This window comes from Furipterus horrens, unplaced genomic scaffold (genome assembly GCF_987537825.1).
Source record: "Furipterus horrens unplaced genomic scaffold, mFurHor1.1.pri manual_scaffold_8, whole genome shotgun sequence".
Taxonomy (NCBI): domain Eukaryota; kingdom Metazoa; phylum Chordata; class Mammalia; order Chiroptera; family Furipteridae; genus Furipterus; species Furipterus horrens.
Window position 1 is genome coordinate 35367870 of NW_028327178.1, and position 25873 is coordinate 35393742.

At 40.0% G+C, this 25873-nt stretch overlaps 1 protein-coding gene, 1 long non-coding RNA gene and 1 pseudogene across 2 annotated transcripts in view; 2 read left to right on the forward strand and 1 right to left on the reverse strand.

Annotated features, from left to right (window-relative positions):
- Positions 1 to 25873, reverse strand: part of LOC150002721 (uncharacterized) — a 254741-nt gene that overhangs the window by 45903 nt on the left and 182965 nt on the right. The gene's annotated exons all lie outside the window — the stretch shown is intronic.
- Positions 1828 to 1979, forward strand: LOC150002722 (U1 spliceosomal RNA; annotated as a pseudogene).
- AQP4 (aquaporin 4) lies at positions 14399 to 24382 on the forward strand. The gene is made up of 5 exons (XM_090285122.1): positions 14399 to 14465; positions 17592 to 18006; positions 19255 to 19419; positions 19705 to 19785; positions 23407 to 24382. Exons 1-5 carry the CDS (start codon positions 14434 to 14436, stop codon positions 23683 to 23685), a joined length of 972 nt encoding a protein of 323 aa, XP_090141248.1. The 5' UTR covers positions 14399 to 14433; the 3' UTR covers positions 23686 to 24382.

Sequence of the window (25873 nt, forward strand, 5' to 3'; positions counted from 1 at the left end):
GGATTGAAATGCAAAAGAACTTCTAGCCATTAATCTATCACTAGAGTTCACATTCAGACACTGTGAGGGCTCAGACACAGTGCCAAGCACATATGTTCAAGAGATTTTTCTCAAGGACTATATGAATAAATTGTAGAGCATTCCCTGATAACCAAGGTAGAAGTTCTGGAGAACAGCTGGACAGTCAATACATCTTCTGGATATTATGTGAACAAGGAGAAAGTGGTACCACCTCCAGGCACCCCATTGACCCAGCCTGTGGTCAGGAAAGGCAGTCCTCCAGACCCCTTCTCACACAGAGTATTTCCCTGTTAAGCTAATATTCCAGATCAGAGAACTGGGGAGGTGAGTAGGAGCTATCAGTAATCAATGCTGTGTTATGAGAAATGTGGGGAACTTAGTGTTGATCACTAGGAGAAAAAAACATTTTCCTTATAGTTGAGAGATTACTGATAGACATATAACATATTAGTTAGAAAATGATTTAAACTGGGAAATAAAAATTTAAGTAAGTGACCTCCATATGTGGAAAATGCAAATTCTTTAAAAACCATCTGCTCTAGCTTACATCTGCCAAGCAACCAAAATGACAAAGGAATCAGTACAATCAAGTCAGTACCAATATTGGGGAAAGAATCTCTCCAGTTAGAGCATAGATTCATTCCATTTTGTTACTCTGCCACATATCACCTATTTAGAAGGCCATCCTAGGGATCCACCGTACAGCACAGAACAGCATAGAGGATCATGGGCTCCTGGGTTGACAAGGTACAGAGATCTAGTCAGAGCACCAAACTGCTTCACATCAGCTCTTCTATTACAAAGCAAGCAGAGAGATGTGTCAGTTTTCCAAAAAAGAAAAAAAGAAAGAAAGAAAGAAAAATTGCTTTCAAAGGCCTCAGTATGGTCTCTGCTTTGAGGCATTGGAAAAAATTGATTTCAGTAATTGAAAGCAAGCTTTGCTGTGCATGAACAATCAGCTTCAGAAAAGAGGCTGCCTACCAAGCCCTCTAACTTGTGCAAAATCTGAATTATGGTTGGTTTATAGCTACAAACAAGCAAACAATCCAGTGGGCTAAAATCTGTATCTCTTTTTCCAGGTGCCTCTTAACATAAGTCTTAGTTAGCTATTACATTTGCTAATTAAGATCTTCTGGAAATGATAACAGGTTTCTTCCCTGGTATGGCCATGTTACCAAATCTTAACCAAAAGGAAGACTACCCCAGTATGGATTGAATATTTTTCACTTGAAAAAGGAAACATTGCCACAGACAGCCACAACTCTCAACCACAGCATAAGGAGTAAAGTGATTTTGTTTGAAAATCTGTCTTCTCAATTCTAAATAATGAGGTTAAATTCTCATTTTTTTTCTATTGCTAGAAGTCCAAATCAAAACAAAATAAAATTGCCATACTTAATTTCACATCCCTAAACATAGAAAGGGATTTTAGGTGATCCTTTTGTTTATAATCCTGCTTCTAAAAAGGCTACATCTAAAATATTTTAAAACAATCTGAAAAATACTTTCAGTTTTCCAATGACCTTCAGAGAAGATGCTATCCTCTATCTCATTCATTCTGGAATTGTCATGTCTTCAGATTCTTTGAACTGAAATTCCATTTGTCACCAGTGTAAGCTGAAGCACTTAAACACAACTCTCGGGAACCTTCACCAGTCCCGAGAGTTTCTCAGTTTTCCCTCTTCCCCAGCATGCTAAACCTATTGAGGTCACATGACTCCTGCCCAGCCCAGGGAGGACGCATTTAAGGACTTAAGAACCCAAACTGACATATAATAAGAGCTCATTTAAAAAGTTAGCAATTAATGACTTACCCGGCAGGGGAACAAAGGTGGTTTTCCAAGGGCGAGGCTTAGCCATTGCACTCCAGATGTGCTGACCCCTTCGATTTCCCCAAAGGTGGGAAATTCAACTGCATAATTCATGGTAGTGAGGGACTGTGTTTGTGGTCTCCCCACACACACACACACAAAATGTTAGTGATTATATGTAAGGTGTCAGAGGGGTACTAGATTTATCAGTGATCACTTCACAAGTTATATAAACGTCTAATCACTATGTTGTACACCTGATACTAATATAATATTCCATGTAATTTGTAATTTAATTTTTTTTTAAATTTCTAAAGTTAGTGATTATGATGATGACAATTAGCCCAGGTGGCATGGCCAGCCACTTCAAAGCTGCTCTCACAAAACACTGGCTTTTTTTAAATGGGTGCTGTGCCAAACTGACCTAACCTCTCCCTTCATTTTTCCCGTTCTTTCTGACTGCAGAGCATTGCAAAAAAAAATTATAGATTTTACTGCTCTCCCTACAAATTCATGCAAACTTCAAATGTACTCCTAGCTGACCAAAACCCTATGATTTATTTCATGTGTGTCCATTCAGTAGCACATTCCCTAAATAAATTACTCCAAATCTTCTCTATCTTAAATTTTCTCCACCTAAGGAATCTTCTCCTGCCTGACCCTCTCAGGAACTGATTTTCATAGTATTTTATGTTCACCAAAGCCTTGCATAATATATGAAAGATAGATTTTGTTCAATACATCTGTATCTGATTGAAACAAACAAGAAACATTTAATGTACTTTCTTTTCTTTTTAATTTTATTTTAAACCATATAAAAATAACTGTTTATCCAATTATCCAGATATCCATTTATTTTTTAAATTTATTTATTGTTTTTCTATTACAGTTGTCCCGCTTTTTCCCTCATTGCTCCCCCCTTATTCCACCCACCCCTCTCCCACAGTCAATCCCCACCCCATTGTCTATGCCATGGGTCATTTATACTAATTCCTTGACTAGACCCTTTCCTTTCTTTCCTCCCTACTCCTCTCTCCCCTCCCCCCCCCCGTAACTGTTACTGTTAGTTTATTCCTTGTTTACATGCCTCTGGTTCTATTTTGCTCATATGTTTGTGTTGCTCATTAGTTTCCTGTATTAGGTGATATCATATTTAATGTACTTCTATGCAAACTTTTATTTTCTTTTTCCTGAAAAATTTGGGAAAATCTTAGCCAACTGCAGGTGGGAGGACATTTTCTGTGTTCATTCCACTCAAGCCTCTTTCTGTTGTTCTGTTTCCACTTGTTTCACTGTTCTTCTGTGTCCCCTGGGTCTGTATCAAAATGGTCCTAGTAGTAACTTCCATGACTCTGGTCTTTGGTCCTAACTGCACCCAGAGCTCCATCTCTTGGTCTGCAGTTGTTCAGGGTTCCCATTTTAAATAGAGGCATCTTCACAATATTTGCACAACTCTGGCTAATTTGCCTTCTGTCAGGAACTGACAAACATGTACGAATGGTGAACTTGCTGTGTATCTTTCACTTGAACCATCTCTCCTGGTACCTGGGAATCACTTCTCTCTCTTTGGCTCAGTTCTCTGACTCTGTGGTAATCATGTCCACTCCCTTTTTTTTTCCAGTCTCAGCTCCACACTAGACCATGAGGAGCCTCACATGCATGAGTATGGACACCCCAGTCCAAGCTCCATACACTCACAACTGCTAATATCCCTTCGTTGGCCAAGGCTGGGACTGAAGTGTGCCCACATCAGCAGTGTGGTCCAGGTAGGGAGAGGAATACGGAAGAGGCCAGCCCATCCCTGAAAGCAGAGAATGTGAGAGTCCCACTTATGGGGTGTGTGGTCTAGAGGGGCTCTGGTGTGTCAAAGGAAAGCAAAACTCCCAGATGGAGGACAGTCTTCTAAAGCAGGGGGCTCAAGGCAGGGCCCTATTGCCTGGGTCCTAGGACAATACTGCTGCCGCTTGAATCATTCTCTGATCTGCATAATAGTTACCAATGGATATCAGAGCTCAAGCCTTTCGCTTGAAAAACACAAACCCTTTTTTCCAAAGTAATTAATTCTGTAATGATTTCTGTGCTGCTCTATCAAACATTCCTTGATCTGTGTAGCCTAAAGAGCTAACGATTTTTTACCACCTTCAAATGAGATACACACAAATCTTGATCTCCCTCCCTTTTTCATTCACTCTTGACATGAGGACTTTCCTTCTGAATCCTTCTCGTCCTCACCTCCATTTCCAGTGTCAATTCTCATCATGGAGGCAGGAAGACATAGATGGTGTGCAAGGTGACTTTAGGTGGGACACAGAGTGCTCTTTTCTGAGAGGTATATACTGAATTTAATATGCATTATAAAAATTTTAAGCAAAATGATAATAAAATAATAAAAATGATAAATAAAATATTTTTTTTAAATTGTAGATGGTGGAATGCTGTCTGAAGGATAGCCCACAACATATGGGCCTTGGATAATAAAAAGTCCTCCAAACAATAATAAAATAAAATAAGGCCCTGTCCACTTAACCCAGTCTGTTAGCACATCATCCCTATATGCCAAGGTTATGGGTTCAATCCCCAGTCAAGGCACATACAAGAATCAAGCAATAAATGCATAAATAAGTGGAACAACAGAGGACTTCCAGCCAAGATGGAGGCCTAGACAGACACATTGGGTCTCCCTCCACAACTAAAAAGGAATACAACTACCTCAAAACTAGAGACAACCAGAAGTTCCAGAAAATCAAGCTGCGTGTAAGTCCAACAAACAAAGATATAAAGAAGAAATACTCATCCAGACAGGTAGGAGGAGCAAAGCCTGGGTGGAGAGGGCGTGGTGTGGTGGTGGCAGCAGCGGCGGCAGTGGCAGACCAGTCGAAAGCACAGTCACACATTTTAAAAAGTGAGGAGGGACACCTGGAGAGCATTCCCAGGTCCCGACCAGACACCACAGCTGGGACCAGGTCCCAGCGCCAGGGAAAAGCAAGCCTCATTGCTTCTGACTATGCAAACCAGTGGGGGTTGGGGCAGAGGAAGAAACTGCCAGTCTATCAGCAGAATTCCTTGTTTAAAGGGCCCCCACGGTTCTAGAATATCTGCAGACCCAACCATTCTGGGAACGAAGTCCAGGGCAAGAGCTAGAGAGGCGCCAGTCCCATACGGAAGTGAGAGAAGTGCCTGGAAAAAGGTCAAGTGCTGAGCAAGCAGTGTTGTTCCCTCTCTGACCCCTCCCTACATACAGCGCCACAACGTGGTGAAATGGGTTGCCCTACTGATGAATAGCTAAGGCTCCATCCCTTACAACGTAACAGGAGTGACAGCTGTACCTGGGATGCGGAGGCAAACAAACACAGGAGCCTGTCAGAATGAGAAGACAGAGAAGTATGGCCCAAAAGAGGGAACAAGGGGAGAGGGGAGCAAAGGGGAAAAAATTAGGACTACTGTAACAACATAATCAATAAACTATACAAAAAAAAAAGTGGAAGAACAAATTTCTCTCTCTCTAAAAATCAATAAATAAATTTTTAAATAAATAAAATCACAGCACACCTTTGTCCTTCTCCCTTTTCTAGTTTTCTTTTTAATAATTTATTTATTTATTTATTTATTTTAGTTTAGTTTTTAGAGATAGGGGAAAGGAGAAAGAGAAGGAGAGAAACATCACTGTGTGGTTGCCTATCACTCACGCCCCCAACTGGGGACCTGATGTGCAACCTAGTAATGTGCCCTGACTGGGAATCGAACCAGCGACACTTGGCTCGCAGGCCAACGCTCAATCCACTGAGTCACAGCAGCCAGGGCTTCTAGTTTTTTTATAATAATCCCTCCCACAACACAAGTAATAAATTATTTATTAAAAGTAAAAATCGAACTTGCATGTCACATTGGTAATATTGTTGCATAGATTGATGCTACAAAAAATATGACTTGGTTTTAAATATATACATAGTTATAAAATAATAGTATGCAGTTGACTTAAATATGACAAAAATGGCAATGGTGGAACAGAAATGATAGAAATTTGGTGAATGTGTACAGGAGAGCTCTGGTCTTCCACTTCTCAACTGTACAAACCTAACCCCTGTAACACCGATTTCCTCATCTGCCTGTGGACAGAGGCATTGAGAAGATCAAATGAATAATAAACACATGGAAAACTTGTGATGTGGTTCTCTCCAAGGCTGGCCTTTTCTCTATAATCCCAGTCCTCACATTTTCCAGATTCTGGATCCCTTAACTGTGCTGTTCTTTTCAGTAATTTCAGGATTTTTTTGTTTTTCTATTTATTGCTATTGGTTCGTTCTCTCCCTCTTACTTGGTTCGATTTCCAGTTTCCTAGAAATTAAGTCTTCTACCTCATTAGTCAGCTAGGTCTGCCATAACAAAATACCACAACTAGGTGGTTTAAACAACAGATGTTTATTTTCTCACTACCCTGGAAGGCCAAGATCAAAGTGTCAGCAAGGTTTGTTTCTGGGGAAAACTCTCTTCATAGCTTGCAGGTGGCCACCTGCCCTCTAAGGACACCAGTCGTATCAATTAGGGCCCTGATCTTATTACCTAAATTGACTGTAATTACCTCTTTAAAGGCCCTACCTCTAAATGCAATTACATTGGGGATTAGGACTTCAACATATATATTTGGGAGGGTCAATTTTGTTCATAACACTATTTGTTTTCTTCTTCCTGTATGAGCCAAACTAAATGAAGTGATGGATAGAAGCTAATGATTTTCAATCAGAAGTTGAATCAGCCATAATGGTTTTTAAATCACAGAATCTCAAGCCCCATTCCAGATCTACTAAACCAGGAAATATTGAGAGTAATGTGACCAGGGAGCTGTAATTTTTACATCTATACAGTTGAATCTGATGTCACACCTGGTTGACAACCACTGATCTATATCCCATGCCTTTGCCCTCAATAACCACTTCTTCACAGAAAACTATTATGACAAAATTATAAATTCCACTGAGTACAGCTATAAAACTATAAAACTTTTCACACCTTGTTACAGTGTTCTGTTGTATCAACTACTCTCAGATGTCAATGGGAATCATAGTTCATTATGTCAGTACATTACTGGTTCACTAAACTGTTTCTTAAAAAGACCTTACCAGCTATGGCTGGTGTGGCTCAGTGGATTGAGTACTGGCCTGCAAGCCAAGGGGTCGCTAGTTCAATTCCCAGTTGGGACAAACGCCTGGGTTGTGGGCCGGGTTCCCAGTTGGGCGTGTATGAAGGGCAACTGATTCATGTATCTCTCGGGCATTGGTGTTTCTCTCCTTCTCTTTCTCCCTTCCTTCTCCTCTCGCTGAAGGTAAATAAATATAAAACCTTTAAAAAAGAAGAGCCTCCCATTTGAAATTAAAATGCTATTTTTAAAAAGATCATCTAACCTGTTAGATAGAATTCTATGTTTTTTAAAAACTTAATCAAATGATTCCAAAATTAGCCAATTTGCCTACAAACTATTCTGTTTTCAAAAAAAATCAAAACACAAATTTCTCTTTAAGTCTCTCTAATGGGATTACATAGGAAAAGGTACACTTGTGCCCTGAAAGAATTTATGTACTTAAATAAGCAGCAACAGCCCCATAGTAGGCAGAAAATGTCACCATACAGTATATATAATATATGAGGAACCTGGTTTGATTACTCTGACTTTAAACTCTCCATTAACTCAAATATAAACCAGAGAAGCAAAACTCTTGCTTATCTCACAAACATATTGAAAAAATGTCTGAAACCACTTTTGTAAAATCCTCATTCATTTATATATCCATTCAACCAACCAAAATATATAGACTACCTTCAATTTTCCAAGGTTGCATAAACAACTAACACACAAGCTCTGCCCTAAGGAATTTATTTCTTGAGTTAGAAATAAAGATGGAAACCATTCATTCTCAAACAGTAGAATTATGACTAATGCAACTCTATTTGGAAACCCCATGTACAATTTCTAGTATAATTGTCAAGTACTGGTTATAAGGCATTTGTTTTTTGTACCTCCTTATTGGGGAAATCCATGTCTTTGGGGAGGAATATGAAGGGAATTTGGCATTTACATGCTTGGGAATCAGAGCGGTCCGAAGCTATTTTAGCAGGTGCTGTGAAAGAAAAGAGAAACCACATCTAAAAATTAGAGGAACAGAGGAGGTTTTACAGTGAAAGCGAAACAAATGGAATTTTAAGCAACAAAGTATGAGTTACCTAGGCAGGGACTTCTAGCCTGTGAGAAAATAAATGTCTGTTGTTTAAGCCGCCTGCTCTGTGGCATTTTGTTATGTCAGCCCTAGCAGAATAAAGCAGTTCTTACAATGAGAAAAAAGAGAGGGTGTCAAGGATGGTGAGAGGTGAGGATTAAAATAGTTCATATAAAAGAGTCAGCTGCCATCACTATTACCGCTCACCCACAGCGGCGTGGCCTTGGCAGCAGGATAATTCCCGCTGACTCCCCCCTCTGTGGAAACCATCCCTCTCCCTGCCATAATAGTGGGTGCTCAGTCCTGGGACTTCACATTCTGAGACAGTGATGCAAGAAGAGGAAGAATACTTAAAGGCCACCCATCCATCCCAGCAGCGAGGAGCAGGTGCTGCCCCAGCTCCTGGGCATTGCCACTTGCAAGCTGGTGCTCCAGCCTCCCTGTGATTCTTTGAGCCTCAATATCCTCCCAGGAAAGTCTACTTTGTTCAGGAAAGTCGGATTCCTTTTCTGTTTCAGCTGACATCCTGGTTGCAAACCACTTTCATCTCTTTCTTGAATGGAAAACGAGAGAAACAGAGGACCCTGGACTTAAAGGATTACTGGGGGATATTGAGGAGCAAGTCTACCTCAGGAAAGATACATTAGTAAAATTAAAACTCCTCAATGGTGTTATTTTTCCCAGCAGTACTGAGTAGCCTGAGTGGAAATCTGAGAGTCATAAATGTCACTTATCATTATCTCCAAAGAGCTACTGAGCCAGTGAGGAGATGACATACAAGTCTGTTTCGTACTTTTTAATAAAATTTACCGATATATTTTGGATTGATCCCTAAGATAAATTTTTGTAAATTATGACTTCTGCCTTAACCTCTGAAATGTGGCCTTGGAATTATGTATGTCCATTTGAAGTTTATAATATTTTAAAATTAATGTTAATACTTGGCAGCTACCCAGCTCTTCATTTCCAAACACTTATACATACATTAACAACTTATTGTTTCAAAAGTCTTACCTCTTGGTTGGATTTCCAGTTTCCTAGAAATTAAGTCCTCTAGCTTATTAGTCAGCTAGGGCTGCCATAACAAAATACCACAAGTAGGTGGTTTAAACAACATATTGTTGTTCTCTTACAGCTGCCACATTTTTCTTCCATTGCTCTCCCCTGTCCCGCCCACCTCCCCCCTCTCCCACAGTCAATCCCCACCCCGTTGTCCATGTCCATGGGTCATTTATCCTAGTTCCTTGACTAAACCCTTGCCTTTCTTTCCCCCTTCTCCCCCTCCTCCTCCCCTCTGGTCACTGTCATTTTGCTCCTTGTTTCCATGCCTCTGATTCTATTTTGCTCATTTGTTTTGTTCACTAGGTTCCTCTTATAGGTGAGATCATATGGTATTTGTCTTTCGCCACCTGGCTTATTTCACTTAGCATAATACTCTCCAGTTCCATCCATGCTGTCACAAAAGGTAAGAGTCATTTCATTCTGTAAATGGGAAAATAAGATTAAGACTACATGACTTTTTTGAGGTTTGTTGTGGATAAGTTCTTTGATTTATAATCGAATGTTTTGCAAAACATAAATTAGCATCATAATACCAGTCAATGGTACAGATACATTACCTAGTTATAACCATAGAGTATCACATGGGATCACCATTGCTTTGGGATTTTTAAGTAACTAGAGCCTAGCACATTGTCAACAGGCATGTTTCATGGGGGAGATAAATGTTGAAGAGTGTTTAAAAAGGAATCAGAGACCGTGTGAAAAGGGAAAAGAATTAAAGATGTAAGGATCCCCTTGGTTGACTCATTAGAGATAGGAGCTGACAAGGTATGGCCACAAGGAAGCTGTCCCCAGAAACAGGCATACAGGCCCAGGTGTAGCTAGAGATAAGGACATTCAGACAAGGTAAAACCATCCGTGAGACTTGTCACCTATAAGGGGCCTTGTGAATTTTTTCATATGTAGATTTCTTCTGATTATATGAAAAAGAAAATACAGATTTAGAGAAGGGTGCGTGATGATTTAAGAAAGAAGCAAGAGAAAGTTTGTCTAAATAACTTGATTTGGGAGTTTTTTCACAGTCACAGATTATAACTATTTCTGCTCTTTTTATAGAAAATGCTCTCATTCTAGCATAATTGTAAAAGCATTTTTTTATTAATTTAATTAATTTTTCAATTATATACTTTATGAAATGATCACTCTGCTAAGTCCAATACCTGTCAATCATCACACATAGTTATTACACTATTATTGCCTATATTCGCTGTGCTGTACTTTATAGCCCTGTGACTACTTTTATACTAAAAGCATTTTTTAACTGCCTAGTGTTCTGATCATCTCTTCCTGTCATTCTTGTGAACAGAATGTTAAACATCTTGCTCTGTCCTTGAAACTAGGAATATCTTTATTAGTCTATTAAAAACATGAAAATTCTGAACCTCTCTGTATACTACTAGGAGATAATAACCACCAAAATGTTGGTTTAGCTCTTAATATGTTCAAATTTAATTTAAATTTTGGAACAATTACTACTACAGATTACACTTACATTATTCACCATTTCAAACAGTTTTGTCCAACCCGTTAGATCCCAAAGTTCTTTGTTTCCCAGAGAACTGATTTTTGACTATGGATGTCTAAGCAGCCTTTAAAACACCCAACCAAAGTCTGAACTGTCAGAGTAGCTGGGTAAAAGATAAGAGGTAAGAAAAGTATCCAGTCATCCAACCACATTTCTGCTTTTTTTTTTTGTACAAGTTTCAGATGAAATACAGTCACTCAATAAAGTCCTTCTGTTTCTCTTTCCCTCCCTCCCTTTCTCTCTCCCTATGCGCCTGGAGAGTGGAACCCTAAACCCTGGAGCCCTGCCAGCAGCACCAAAAGAATCTCTTGACTATTTTCCCAGGGAATTCCTGCCTTAAATGTCAGCAGAGTACAACTCCCAGCCAAAGCAGAGTCCACCTGGATCTGAATCAAGGAAAATATGTCTGCTGTATACCAAACGGGAAAACCTGGATCCACGAGGTATGGGGGCAGGGGCAGGGATTTAGTGGAAGGATTTACAGAACCATTGGAAAGGTTTCCTCAGATACTCCTCACTGAAGAAGGGGAAGCTAAGTCAAACATTTTTGATCCTTGCTGGGTTGTTTGTTTGTTTGTTTGTTTAATTGTTATTTTTATTTTACTCCTGTGGTGATGAACTATACTTTTGGAAACCACTCTGAATTATAATAAAGCAATACTTCTTTGATACGGAAACAAAGCCATCACTAAAGCCTTTTATTATCCTGGTGGTGTTGGAGGTGGTGGTTGCCTCTGCTGTTGTTCTTTTCTTTCTTTCTTGTTGCTTGTTTTTAATGAACATACTGTTCTGTAAGTGCTCTGGGGGGAATTCATAATGCTGTGATTAGTGAAAAGCAAAATAAGATTTATGAGTTTCAAGTGAATCTGCCCCTACCAGCCTGGAGACACTTCCCGTCTGGTACTGAGGCACTGCTGGCACTTTTGGTGCTTTTCTTTTAGTTCCCAATCTCTAAACACATGAAGAAATATTAAAAGTTCTGAGGTCAAGCATGGTAGACAGTCCACAAATGCCAAAGATGACACATTAGCACCACAGGAAGACAGTAAGATGTAAGTAGTTTATAAATTCAGAAGTGAAGGATGTCACTCAGCTCATTTCTGTTGAGTACTCTTGCCATTTTCATTTACCTGCTTTCGTTTTCCTGAGATGTTACTGACCTACAACTTCACGAAGCTACTCAACTAAAAGCTCACAAGGTTGCCTAACATAAATAGCTGATTTAAAATCAGTGTGCTTTGTCACTATCCTCCTCCCTAAGCTCACAAGGCTGCTCAGTAAGAACGTCAAGAACATTGAATCAATCTATTGTTATTCTATTTTTTAAGTGAATTAGACCCTTCCATATTTACCAATGGGGGGGGGGGGGACTTTAGATTCCAAATACCATCTGGCTCTCAGCCCAGGAGAGTTCAAAACAGATCAACTTAGAAGCTGTTATTTATATTTGCGAGGGCTCCCCACCTCACCTCGCCCCCACCATCACCACAAGCACATTATAACTGCTTTCTTCCAGTATCATATCGCCATAGGGAGTCCTATTGGAAATGTGAGCCCCGAGTCCAAAGAAAAGCAAGTCAACTAGTGAGTTACTGAACAGGGTTGAAGAGCTACCAGAAGGATCAATTATACCATCCGAAATCTAAAAGGGATAATGATATCTAATAAGAAAAAATACTTCCAGTAGGTGAAGGGTTAACCTCTGATCAATTTTAAGCCGCTCTGCTGAGACTACTAATAAGTGTATGAGTTGGTGCCAAGGAGGGTGGCCCTTCTCTTGATGGGAACAGCCGTCCCTTAGGAACTGGACTGTCAACACATTCTACCAGGGCAGCCATCAGCCCGCCAGAAGAAAGGGGAAAGGGTCTGAGAAACTGTGGTAACCAAGTTTTGCTGGCACTGTGTGAAATGGTAACGGGAACTGCCATGGCCGTGGAGAGAGTGCTAATGAGCCTAGGGCAATTTGCAGAGTGGATCTCAAAAAGATCCCACCACCACCAGCAGCCCTGGGGAGCACCTCACTGTGAGGGTCTCCTGCGGCTATGACCACAGGCTTCATTTACAAGCAAGAACCTAAACACACAGGGCGGCATTGTTCCTTGTGTTCATCGGCCTCAGAAACACTCCTGACTCAGTGTTCTTAGAGCAATTACATCTAGCATATCTGCCTAGAAAGTCAACGTTTTCAAATTCTTTCAAAACATATTTTGCACCTTTAAAAAAAGCTCATTCTAAAATCTGAATGGTAAACAGCTTTAAGAATCAGCACAAAGAAATATTTTAAGTGCTCATTGTGGATTCACATAAATTCACCCTTCCCCTCTCATCAGAATTTATTCTGACTTTCAGATAGCATATTTTAAGAAGGCTGAAAACCCTGGTAGACCATCATCAGTGTGCAACCTCGTTCCTAAGGATGTAAATGTAATCTTTGCTGTCTGAGCATGCTGGACACAGTACTTGAGCACTGCTCTGAAATTCACACTCAAAACTAATCCCTCTTTCTAATGAGAGCTTTTCACCCATTTCCAAGTCTCAAGTGCCCAAATGAGACAAGAAAACAAAAAACTGTAACTGTGATGTAAAAGCACAACAGCATTTGTTCTTTTCTCTTCTGTATGTCTTCCTTCCCACACCTCATTCTGAAAAATACTGTGATCTGAAATCAGATGAAGAGGCGGGGGCAGGGATGGGGAGGATCCCATAGAAAGATGAGAGTTATCCAATTGGTGGGTTGAGCAGTAAGTTCATAAATATTCACAGTATTATTAAAAAGTAATTATTATAAAATTAGAGAGCCCTATATGTGTCAGTGATGACAGACTGTCATAAACCAAAGATTATGATTATTCCAATTCTAGGCATCTGAGATCCCTTTAAAGAACAGCAGTTAAGATAACAATACAGGCAGTTAATTCTCAGACCTGACAGAATTCACCAAACTCTTTAGTTGGGAATGCCTACGTGGACAGGACATGCAAGCTGTGTGGTTGTACAAGACCTACATTTATAAGGACCCCACATTTTGTTTAATACAATATCCTGTTATTGCAATCTTGAAATTCTTAGCAATTTTTGAAGGAGTCCTGCATTCATGTTGCCCTGGGCCCCCACAAATGATGTAGTCAGTCCAGTCCTTAGGGTCCTAGATATTAAAATTACCTACAGTTCCCCAAAACTTTGTCCCCACCCAATCTCTATATTTTTTAACTTACTGCTTCTTACCCAGCAATTATTATTAATATAACAACCAGGTAAGCATCCTGGAGAAGTCTTATTTCCTTTTTTATTTTCCTTCTCCTACCCAAATCAATGCTACCCAGGCTACAACTCTATTGTGCTTAAAATGCCACTTCTCAAATCAAAAACTTCAAATAAAAGCTGTTGGATTTTGCCACTGTCAAGGAATGCACTGCAGCCCCTCAATTCATCAACTGCTGGATAATGTAAACCTGTGTTCTCAGAGTTGCCCAATTTCCACTACAACACACAGCCAAACACAAATCCTCAGCAATTCTTTCTGGTAGGGAGAACTCAAAAAGATTTAAGAAATCCTCATTTTAAAAGATGCCCGCTAAAGAAACATAGTGTAAGTATTCTGTGTTCCTGAAATGCTCTGTGTCCATAGTGATCAGGTAAGGAAACGTTATTTCAAGTTCAAATATAACTTAGCAATTGCCACATGGGGCAGAATCTTTCCACCCCTAGACTCCAAAAACCCAATCAGACAAGTGGCTGTAATCTGACTCCCAGCGTGCTGGGAGCCGCAGGCAGGCAATGAGAGCGCACTCTGGCCAGGGAAGGCATGAGTGACAGACCCGCAGCAAGGCGGTGGGGGTAAGTCCTTCTTTGCCTTAAGGGAGCAATGCTCTGGGCCAAAAGATGAAACTCTTGCTCTGATTACAGAGATTTGTGCCTTCTCAGGCAGAATCCAGGAACTATAGGGCAGGTGGGTGGGTCTCTAGATCAGAGTATGGGGCATATTCATTAGAGAGGCATAGAGAAGATGGAAGAAGGATGCTTTTGTTGCAAAATCCTCCATTTATGTTCAAGACCTATGGGGGGGTGGGTGCTGGAAAATGACTGTATGGAGGTAAATCTATCTGCAGTATTTTTCATCAGAAATATTACTCACTGAGGGGCTCAGCCGTCTAGGAGTGAATCCGGCTGGGTTTTCAGCTAGAAAGAAATGCATCCCTTTTCAGTACAATCTGGGTACATTAGGAAGCCCCCTTTGTTCCGGGGCAAAAGAAGCAAAACAAACGGTGTTGATGCATTCTCAGTGATTGTGAACACGGAGGGCCCATTGGCAAAAACAGCAGGGACTATGAGAGCCCCTGTGGTGAGCGTTTTTAAGGCCACAGGTATGTATATGGTGCCAGAAAACTTGGGGGTTCACAGCCCACTGAGGCTGGTCACTGTGCTCTGGAAGGATATCAGGTTTTGTGGGTTCTCAAAAAAAGCTAAATGCGCTCCTAAGGAGTATTTCTGTTTCGTTGGGGGGGGTGTGTTCAGCTGATGAAAATTTGTAGCTGTAAGAGCAACTGAGTTCCTTAAACTAGATCCCTGGAGAGCTGGAGAGGTAGACAGGTAGATGGATGAGAATGAGCAGCGAGAGTGAACTCGGGGAACTGGGGAGCGTGAGGGAAGAAGGGGTGTAGCAGGGAGGCGGCCTTTTCCCACGGCCCGCCTCTCCCGGTGATCTGTGCTGCTGAAAAGGGACCTGCGCTTCCTGACCACCCCGCGTCCCTAGCTCTCTGCTTTGTCCGCTTCCTTTTTCCCACTAAATCCGGCCACAGACGACCAGCACCTGAGATAGCACCTTGCCCCCTTGCCATCCCAGCTAGAGTCGTGGGCTGCTGGTGAGTTCAGAAGCCACCCTCATGACTTCTTTCTCAATTTGTGAGCTGTTTGAGTTTCTTTCCCTTTGGAATATTTTTAATGTCTTTCGCAGGGCACCTTCCCTGCCCCACTGCAAGTGCTGTTTTGTCTCTTTATTTCCTCTTCCTCTAGGGAATGTGATGTCATTGCCCTCCAGCTGGGGGTTTTATAATTACATGATTCATTTAAGGACGCTTGGGACAGGCCTATTCTCCTTTCTGGGGCCACCTGGGCTTGAGCAAAAAACGGGGTTTCTCTTCCCAACTCTGAAGGAAAGGGCCATATCAAACCAGAGGCTGAGTGTAGCTCCTAAAGGTCAAGGGAGAGCTCCCCTAACCCCTTTTGGGACAGCATGTGCGACTGCCCATCCAGAACCAAGGCTCCTGGGGACACTGGGTGATGGGTGGGGGTTAGGGCGGGTGGATCTCACTTTCAGTAATATATCAAGGAGTAGGCTGCAATAACTCTAATCTGTTAAAATGCTTGGCTTTCTTGCCTAACTTTTTATAGCCCCCTGTGATTAGAGTCTCTGCTGAATGCTGTATATACCCCTTCACTCTTGCTGCTATCGCAGGCGAAGGATAAGGGCAAAAGTCTGGAATAATGGAGAAATTGGGTAGTTGCACACCGACCACCCGAACCCGCACCCCACGGAGAATCCTAGTCATTTCTTTCCAGTATGAGCAGGTGCCATTCATATCCCTTCCCAGCTCCGAAGATCTACAGACAGAAAGAGGGACATAGGAGGAAGAAAGCGTCTTCACTCGCAAAGGCTGTCTTTCTTCTCCCACCCTGCCTCTCCCCATCTGTCCCCCTCCCCCCAACACACACAAGCTCCCTCAGGTAGGGGCACTCGAAAAGCTGTCTTCTAAGGCCAAGCAGAAGGAGGAGAAGGCCACCAGGAAGACACTAGAGAAAACCCGCTCTCCACGGAGGCTTCTGCCGCCGGGACCTCCGTGTCCCTTGCCCCGCCCCCTCGGCCTCACCCGCCGTCAGCCGCACTTGGCTGCCCCTGACGGGTGGGCAGGCTGCCTGGGGCGCTGCTTGCAGATACCGGCCTCCAGCATCCCTTTGGGATTTATTTGAGGGGTAACACCAGGGGTTGAGAGAAGGTCCAGCACCAGGAGGGACTGTCCCCTAACACTGCAAAAGCCCCGCGGAAGCCAGGATGCAACTTCCCCAGGAGAGGTTGCTGGGCCTCCTGGGAATCCAGGGGAGGTGGGGCGGGGGCGGGTCTGGACGGACGGGTAGCTCTGTTTGTCCCCCTGGCCACTGCCCGTGAGCCTAGCAACCGCCTGGGAGAGGGCGCTTTCCCCCTGCCCCACCTTCTTACCACCCCCCGCCCCCCCCCCCACCTCCTGCCCTTTGAGAGGCGCCTCGCGTCAGGACAGGAGTAGCGCACAGCGTCCCTCGGACTCCTCCCTCTGGCTGGGGAGAGAAAGGGGTATCCCCGCCTCTGCGAAGGCCCTGCGACATCCTTCCGCCCATGCCTGTCGCCATGAGATCCCCTTCTTCTAGCGAATTTACCTTCTGGAAAGAAAGACTTCCAGCATTCCAGGCTTCCTAGCAGGCCCCCCCTTAATCCAGAATCTATCCTTGGGGTGACTGGAGAGCAAATCAGCATTCTATAAATTCATTTGCAGAATGACATTTTGAGCAATAAACGACAAAACTGGAGAAGACATTGCTTTATGTTCAAAAAATAAATGGCATTTAAAAGTACTCTGAAATTTATAACTTGCTCTGAGGGAATTAACTGCAAAGTAAATACATTTTATTCTTAATTCTTCAAGGAACTTGAGTTAGACATTCCCCTTTCTAGTGACAGTGCAGAAAATTTTCCAGTGAAACTGGAGTATCTTTTAATATTAAAGGAGCCTAGAATAAAAATCTATTGACTAGTGGTTAAAGAGACAATTAATTAATTACAGAGATTTTTCCAGAAGCATTCTTTGCTGGTACACAAATAAGCTTTTGGGGAACCCTCCCCACAATAGAACAAGAGTGCAGGCCTGATGTCCTCACCTGAATTCATAGTCCCTGGTTTGGTAACTTCTGATGCTGATTTTGTTTTCTTTTTAGTAAGTGTGGACCTTTGTGTAGAAGAGAGAACATCATGGTGGCCTTCAAAGGGGTCTGGACTCAAGCTTTCTGGAAGGCAGTCACTGCAGAATTTCTGGCTATGCTCATTTTTGTTCTCCTTAGCCTGGGATCCACCATCAACTGGGGCGGAACAGAAAAACCCTTACCAGTAGACATGGTCCTCATCTCCTTGTGCTTCGGTCTCAGCATTGCGACTATGGTGCAGTGCTTCGGCCACATCAGTGGTGGCCACATCAACCCTGCTGTGACGGTGGCCATGGTGTGCACCAGGAAGATTAGCATCGCCAAGTCTGTCTTCTACATCGCAGCCCAGTGCCTGGGCGCCATCATCGGAGCCGGGATTCTGTACCTCGTCACACCTCCCAGTGTGGTGGGGGGTTTGGGGGTCACCACGGTAGCATCTTTAACTCTTCTTTTCAGACTAGGACTTCAAACTTCTTGCAGACTCTACTCAATGACACCCTGGTGGCCGAAGAGATCTTGCAAATTTATTCCCAGAAAATTTCTGATGATTCTTGATAAGGGTGAAAACTGATTCTGGCAACGTTGCATGTATCCATACAAGATCATTGTTTGCTCTTGAGTGACTTGAATATTACTAAGTCTCAGTGGCACAAAAATTGTGTCGGTTTTTCCCTCTCTCTCTCCCCCCATCCCAATGACTATATCAACTATACATTAAGCATAAGACATTTTAATTACAATTATATGTCGGTTAACTAGTGGAAGAAAAAATTTGTTTGTTGTCATGTTCATGACATTTTAAATGATCTATGTAAAAAATCACACTTTAAAAAGTAAATTGGCATTTGATTCTAGCTTGGTTCTTAGCTGATTTAGGACTATAGTTTGTTAGCTCAGCACCAGGGCTGATTTAAACACACGCACCACACAGTTCAAATTTTAATTGAAATATGTATTAATTATTTTAAATCTAATTAATGGATTTAATCATTGCCTTATAAAACTACAAGGTTATCAAGGAACTCTTATAAGTTAAGTGTGGTGGTGGCACATTTTGCTTCCTTTGTAGAAAAAAAACATTTGGCACACACTCCTGCTTGGTCATTGTAAGAATAATTAATTATCTATGATGGCCCAAAATAAGTAGAAATGTATTCCTTTTGAGGGCGGTTGGGGACAGTGTCTCGGTTGGGAGTTGAATAGAACACTCAACAATCAGGTTTTTTTAAAATTAGAGTTTACATTCAATGCTATTTTGTATTAGTTTCAGGTGTACAGCATAGTGGTTAGATGATCATGTACTTCACAGAGTGGTCTCCCTGGTATTTCAAGTACCCACCTGGCACCATACATAATCATTACAATATTATTGACTATATTCCCTGTGCTGTAATTCACATCTCTGTGATTGTTCTGTAACTACCAATTCAACCTTCTTAATGCCTTCACCTTTGTCACCCCAGCTCCCCTCCCCTCTGTCAACCATCAATCTGTTCTCTGTGTCTATGAGTCTGTTTCTACATTGTTTGTTTATTTTGTTATTTAGATTCCACATGTAAGTGAAATCATAAGGCAAACGTCAGTTTTTACACTGATAAAATATGCCTTTCACAATGATATGTTATTGTAGAAAGTGAATTCTTGCTTCAACTCAAATGGAGTATTTTGCTCTTTCCAGGTTCATGGAAATCTCACTGCTGGTCATGGGCTCCTGGTGGAGTTGATAATTACATTTCAGTTGGTGTTTACTATTTTTGCCAGCTGTGATTCCAAACGGACTGATGTCACTGGTTCAATAGCTTTAGCAATTGGATTTTCTGTTGCAATTGGACATTTATTTGCAGTAAGTTTTTAAGTCCATTTAAATAATTGATCCATTTCATTTATCCTCACCCTGAAAATGTTGTGTTTTACAGCTGTAATTCTTCAGAATCCAGCCATGTCTGTTCATTTTAGGTGATTATTTTACTGACTTTTTAATGAGAATGTTGATATGGCAACTAACATCTTGACAGTTCTCAATTCCTTTGTTAGTTACCATTGCAAATGGTAACAAATTTCAATGAAATGATACCTGTCAGTAGACATGTTTCAGCAAAGTCTGAAATTGTTTTCTTTTTTCCTGTAGATCAATTACACGGGTGCCAGCATGAACCCCGCCAGATCCTTTGGACCTGCAGTAATCATGGGAAATTGGGAAAATCATTGGGTAACTATTATATTGAGGACAGTTACCCATGGAGCTCCTTTTCTTTTTTCATTATTTTGCTCACTAGTTTCTCTTACTTCCTCCCAACCTTGACACACTACTTTATTACATCTTTCATAAAGACTAGGGAGAGAGAGCACAGATCTGTTTGAAAACATCTCATCTTATATCTGTTCTGAGCCTTCAATGATAGTCATTTTTTAAGCACTGCTCTGGGCACTGCATCTGACAGACTACAGCAGAATACATTGTACATGGAGGTTGCCTATGTGGAACAAGTAAAATCAGGATAGGGCAGTGAATATAGTTTTTAAATAATTGAAAGTAAAGCATTCTTGGGAATAAAAGAAAATATACTTGCAAAAACAAAGGTGAAGACGAAGAAAAAGAATGAAATGCTTAAAAGCACCACCCATAGCAAAAATATTTACCTTTTTTGTTTACAAAAGCATGAACCCAATTAATAGTACACAAGTTTGGAAGCATTTGAACTGCCAATGGTGAGGAATAAATGGTGCAAATGTCTACATTATTATCACCATAACCATAGCTGGAAAAATAAATGACTTTCAGAAAAGGCATACTTTCAGTCTCATGCCTAACCTACTTATTAATGTGGTAGCAATGCTTCTGGAGAGCAGTGGTAGCCATTTTTAAATATCACAACCAATTTTATTTCAATTGTTTCTTACAAAAAGGAATTTAAGTTCCTTGAATGAGAAATGTAGCAGTTTTGAAGGCCACTCACACACTAACTTAACAATAATCAATAAAAATATGAGGCATGTGAGCCAGCCTCAAATGGGGCTAAATTTTATTGTCATTTATATGCTTTAAATGCTATTTCATAACGTTTAATTTAGGCAATAAGAGAATGTCACTTGTGTTTTATTCTTATGCATCCAGTGGTTATTGACCCAGTCACACTCACTCACCCATGGTATACATTGCAAATGAGAAGAAATTGCATCACTGTGACATGCATTCAGTTCTAAGGAAAGCGTACTGAGTTGTTATAAATAATCTGTATCATTAAATAATAGCCTTTGAGTTGGTTTTCAAAGCATATTTAGGACCCAGACAGGCAAAGATTCAATCAACCATACTATTCATCAGATTGGTCCTTTTGCCACTGATATTTCCAAATTTATGTCTCAAGAAATTTGCCACATTAACAGGAATGGAAATTTTTTACAGATGATACATATGCAACTTTTAGTTTAACTTATTAAATTTGAACTATTTTTACAATTAAAATTTAGAAAAATGATAACTTTTCATTTAATTTCTTAAAACTTTAAAATGTGGATGAAAATGTTTTTATTAATTACTTATTAGTTGTGGTAAACAAGTGGTAATTTAAAGAGGAGAAAAATTCTGAGCTTGTTGATTGAATCAAAGTTTCCCCTTCTTGTTATTTTATAACAAACTTAATCCTACTGAAAGGAATGTACATTTTGTAACAATGGTATGTGAAATTTAGAACTAAGTTAAAGTATATCTGCAGGTAGATAGTTAGATAGATAGATAGGCTAGGAATAACTACAAAATATTAATGACATTATTTTCGTTTTCTTTTTTATACCTGTCTGTATTTTCTATATTTGTAAGAATAAAAAATCTTTACCTTTATAGATTTTAAAAGTTACTTTAAAGTACATCATGACTTTGTTTTGAAATAGCGACTTGAAATTCAAATTTGTTTATTTCTGACAACATGCAGCTAGATGTTTTATTTAAAGGTGTTTAGAGGAGTGTCATGACTATTTAACAGTCCCTAGTCTCCCTCATGGGACTTGTAGCTTGTGGAATAGAGCATATCTAAGGAGATCTTACCAAAGGTACAAAGAGTAAAAATATTCAGAGGAGCGCTCCTTTGAAAGAGCATGGAGCAGATAAACTCTCACATGGTTTCTTTCATGTTCAAGATAAGAAACTCGAGTCTTGTAACTGCTCTACCAACAGATTCCCTATTAAGTATATGTGTTCAGCTTTAGCTTAAAGTTTGAATTTTCTTTAGATTTTGCAATAAGGATTCTAATGTTAATTTCCAGAGAGTGTTTTAAGCAAGAATTGTTCATCACATCTTTTTCAAATGAGAGAAATATAGTGTAGTGGGAAGCAGTATAAGAGCTCAAAGAGTGGCTTGAACACAGACAAACCTGAAATCCCAGCTCAACCAGTTGCTAAGCATGAATTCTTAAGTCTCTTACCCTTTTAGAGGGCGAGTTTTCTTACCAATAATATGGAAATAATAACAATATGTAACTCAAAGGTTATTGTTAGAATTCAATGAGTTGATATGAGAAAAATACTAAGTACTGCTGGCTCAGAAACAAAGCTCAATAAACAGGGTTTCTGTTACCCAAGGGAATCTGTTGAATGAATGTCTAATATTCTACAGTGTGTATGTGCTCTAAAGCAGATGTTGAAGTTTATCCAAAACTCAATACTTAATTCATTCTACACACATAAGTGATATCATAAAAGCTTTCATTTATTGAATTAAAAATCCTATGGAAATTCTTGGTCACCTCAGCTAACCATAAACTCAGTCCAGGGTTTTTCACGAAATCACCATCATAAGAACTACAAGGATGAAATCACTCTGCAAGAAGGGATGAACAAACCATGAAGTTTTCAATGAAGTCAAATCGCCAAACTTTAGAGGGGAGAAGCATATAACATAAATAAAAATGACTTATAGCCAGCCTAGTCACATGCATTTTTAAATTGTCTAGGAAACATAGAATAGGGCAGGTTACTATGCAAATGGAACTATCAAGTACATACTTTACAAGTACTTAATTAAATTTCAATTCAATTTCCATTTAATCCTGGCACCCCACGAGGTATGAATTATTATAATCCCCACTATGCAGATGAGGAAATTGAGGTGTAGAAAGCTAAGTAACTGATGCAAACACTCACAAAAGCTAAGAAGTGGAGCTGGGATTCCATTTATCATGCTGTATTGAATAACTAAAGCTTCAAATGAGAAAAGTCTGTACTATGATCTTGATTATGCAGAAAACTAATGTAAAATAGCAATATTAAGAAAATAAGATAGGTACCCTCCAGAAATTCTTTTTTTTTTTTCTATTTTAGTTGAAGAATTCTTATGTCTGCTTAATATACAGTACCACCAAAGAGGAGCTATCTTTATTTTAAGGAATATCAGAAAATGAAAAGAAAGTAAAAGAGAAAAACAGCCTTATTTTCTGTTCAAATGTCATCTAACAATATATGGATCTCTGATATGGATTTCATGTATTTTCTTTTTTTACTAGTTTATTTTTATTGTATTTTTACCATTACCATTTATCCCCCTGATACCCTCTCCCCCCTCCTCACCCCTCTCCCCCCTGCAATCAGCACACTGTTGTGCATGTCCAAGAGTCCTTTTTTCTTTTATGCTTGATCCCTACTTCCTACATCTGCCCCCCACAGTGTCAGCCTGCTCTCTGAGTCTGTCTCTTCTTTCCAATTTTCTTTTTTATGCATGACCCATTATACATTACCCTCTCTTAATTTAAGCCAGCTAGATCCTATATTTATGAGTTGTTCAAAATAATAGTTTTTCTCTACCTAAACTCTATAATTCTTTCATCTTTCCCCCAGATATATTGGGTTGGACCAATAATAGGAGCTGTCCTTGCCGGAGGCCTTTATGAGTATGTCTTCTGCCCAGACATTGAACTCAAACGTCGTTTTAAAGAAGCCTTCAGCAAAGCTGCTCAGCAAACAAAAGGGAGCTACATGGAGGTGGAGGACAACAGGAGCCAGGTAGAGACCGAGGACTTGATTCTAAAACCTGGAGTGGTGCACGTGATTGACATTGACCGGGGTGAAGAGAAGAAGGGGAAAGACCCTTCAGGAGAAGTGTTGTCTTCAGTATGACTAGAAGAAAGCACTGAAAGCAGACAAGAACCCTTAGAGCTGTCCTCAGATTTCCTTCCACCCATTAAGGAAACAGATTTGTTATGAGACATGTGCAGGTTTGTTGGTTCATGTCATTTTGCTCAGTCTAGATAATAAGTATTTCATTATTTACCAAGGAGGAATGGAAGAAATCTATTGTGAATTCCAAATCTAAAAATGAAATCTTTTCAAATTATCCCCAAAGCAAATATGTATCTAGTGTATCTAGTTGCCACTCATTAATAATGAATTTTAAATGTGTATCAGGATTTGGTTAAGTCTTGCCTGACAGAAAATATAGAAAAACCTATCAACTTATTCCTTGTCTACCAGGAAATTGCTATTGTCAATCCTCATTTGAGTATTTATTCTATTAAATCAAGTTTATCAATGGCAAAGTACAGTATGTCACAGAGTCATGCACATTCAAGAAAGGAAATACAACAAGCTTTTTTGTGAGCAGTCCCTTATTTATAAACTACCTCGGCATATGAATATATTAACAAGGGTTATTGCTAATAAATTATTTCCACTTATATTTCAAACTCCAATTTATAATATTCCTTCCTCCTCTTAAATGCCCAAGACAATGTGAAACTAAAACCCAAAAATTGGAAGAATGTTCAGAAACCCTGTATATGTATTAGTTCCACCTAATAAAGCATCCAAATCATAAGAGACACTTATTGAGATTCAGGACAGATTCATGGGGTGGGGGAGGGGAATTACCATCAGACAGAAATCAGAAGGAAAAAGGAAATCTGAATTCTGTTACCAAATAGTTGTTTTGTTTTCAGTGCACAGCCTCAAATCTACCACATGAGGTGAACAATCTAAACTTCTAACTGCTTAACCACTCTGCTTATCTTTTTTAATTCATTGGCAAAACTGTGGGTTTTGTTTGTTTGTTTTTAATTTTGGTTATCTATATTTAAACATTAGCTGAGACATATTTTTGATAACAAGAACATAACTAGGTGTGTCTGGACTTTTTGTTGATATTAGACTCTGTCCACTCTAGAAGGTGTGAACTGGTCTTCCCAGTTCCACTCTCTAAGGCTCTCTCATGCTGCATGAAATCAGTTGATTATCTTCACTGGGCATGTAATGATATTTTAATGAATTAAAAATGCATGAGAGACAAGGAACAACATGGTTGTAAAGTAAAAGGGTGAAGACATCAGAACATGCTATGTTCAAAGCTGATTAGATGACCAAGCTTTCATTTGTAGGAATATTGTACATAATCCAACACATTTTAAAAGTATTTTCATTACTGACTCATTTATTTGTCAAAATAGTTTGTTTTTTCTGTAATGCTTTGACTTATGTCAGTAGAACGGTCTCTGGAAGCCCCAGTTTCTATCATCTTAACTGTGTAGTCTAGCTTTTATGTTAGACAAAGAGCTGCAAAAGTCGATTTCTTTTTTTTACTTTTATTTTTTGGTTTTTCAATTACAGTTGTCCATAAGTCAATTTCATTGAACAAAAGCTAGTAATAAAGCAAAACCCTCTCACGCAGACAATAGCTTGTAAATAGCTGATAATCAAGGACTTTCTTCTCTTGTGCACAGTTCCAACTGTGCACCACTTTTTAGTGTTAATGGCAGTTGTGTGTCTACAGCAGTGAGATAATAGACCACTGTTAATCCTGATTCTCTTCGGTGCTAGGGAAGTGATGTGTGAGATGCCCAGAGAGTGATCACATCACTGTTGTGTCTGGCAGTGCCACTGGCATTTTTTTACAGCAGGTGCCAAAAGAAATCCCAGGCCCCTTTCTCAGGGGTGTGGCCAACCACTCCCCCTGCCAGTGATGCACATTGTTTCCTGTTTGGGGGAGCATCTATAGAAATTAGATGCAATTCTAAAGATGGTTTATGCCAGCCTTTTTAAATGTTTGTATAATATACCACTTAAGACTTAAAATCAGTAGTGATTCCACTCAAAAGATGATTTGCAAACATGTCAGTTAAAAAATAGGTTAACAAGGAAAAGTTAAGCAGATTTTCCCGATATACTTAGAATTTATGGGCTCATAATCATTGTTATCCAGCCATATGTTTTACTTCTTATAAATCACTTTTCCACTCACTTCCAGTTAGAGCATCCAATAAGTTAGTGTTAAAAAAAGAAAAAAAGCATAAATGATGTTTCTGTATTTTGCTTT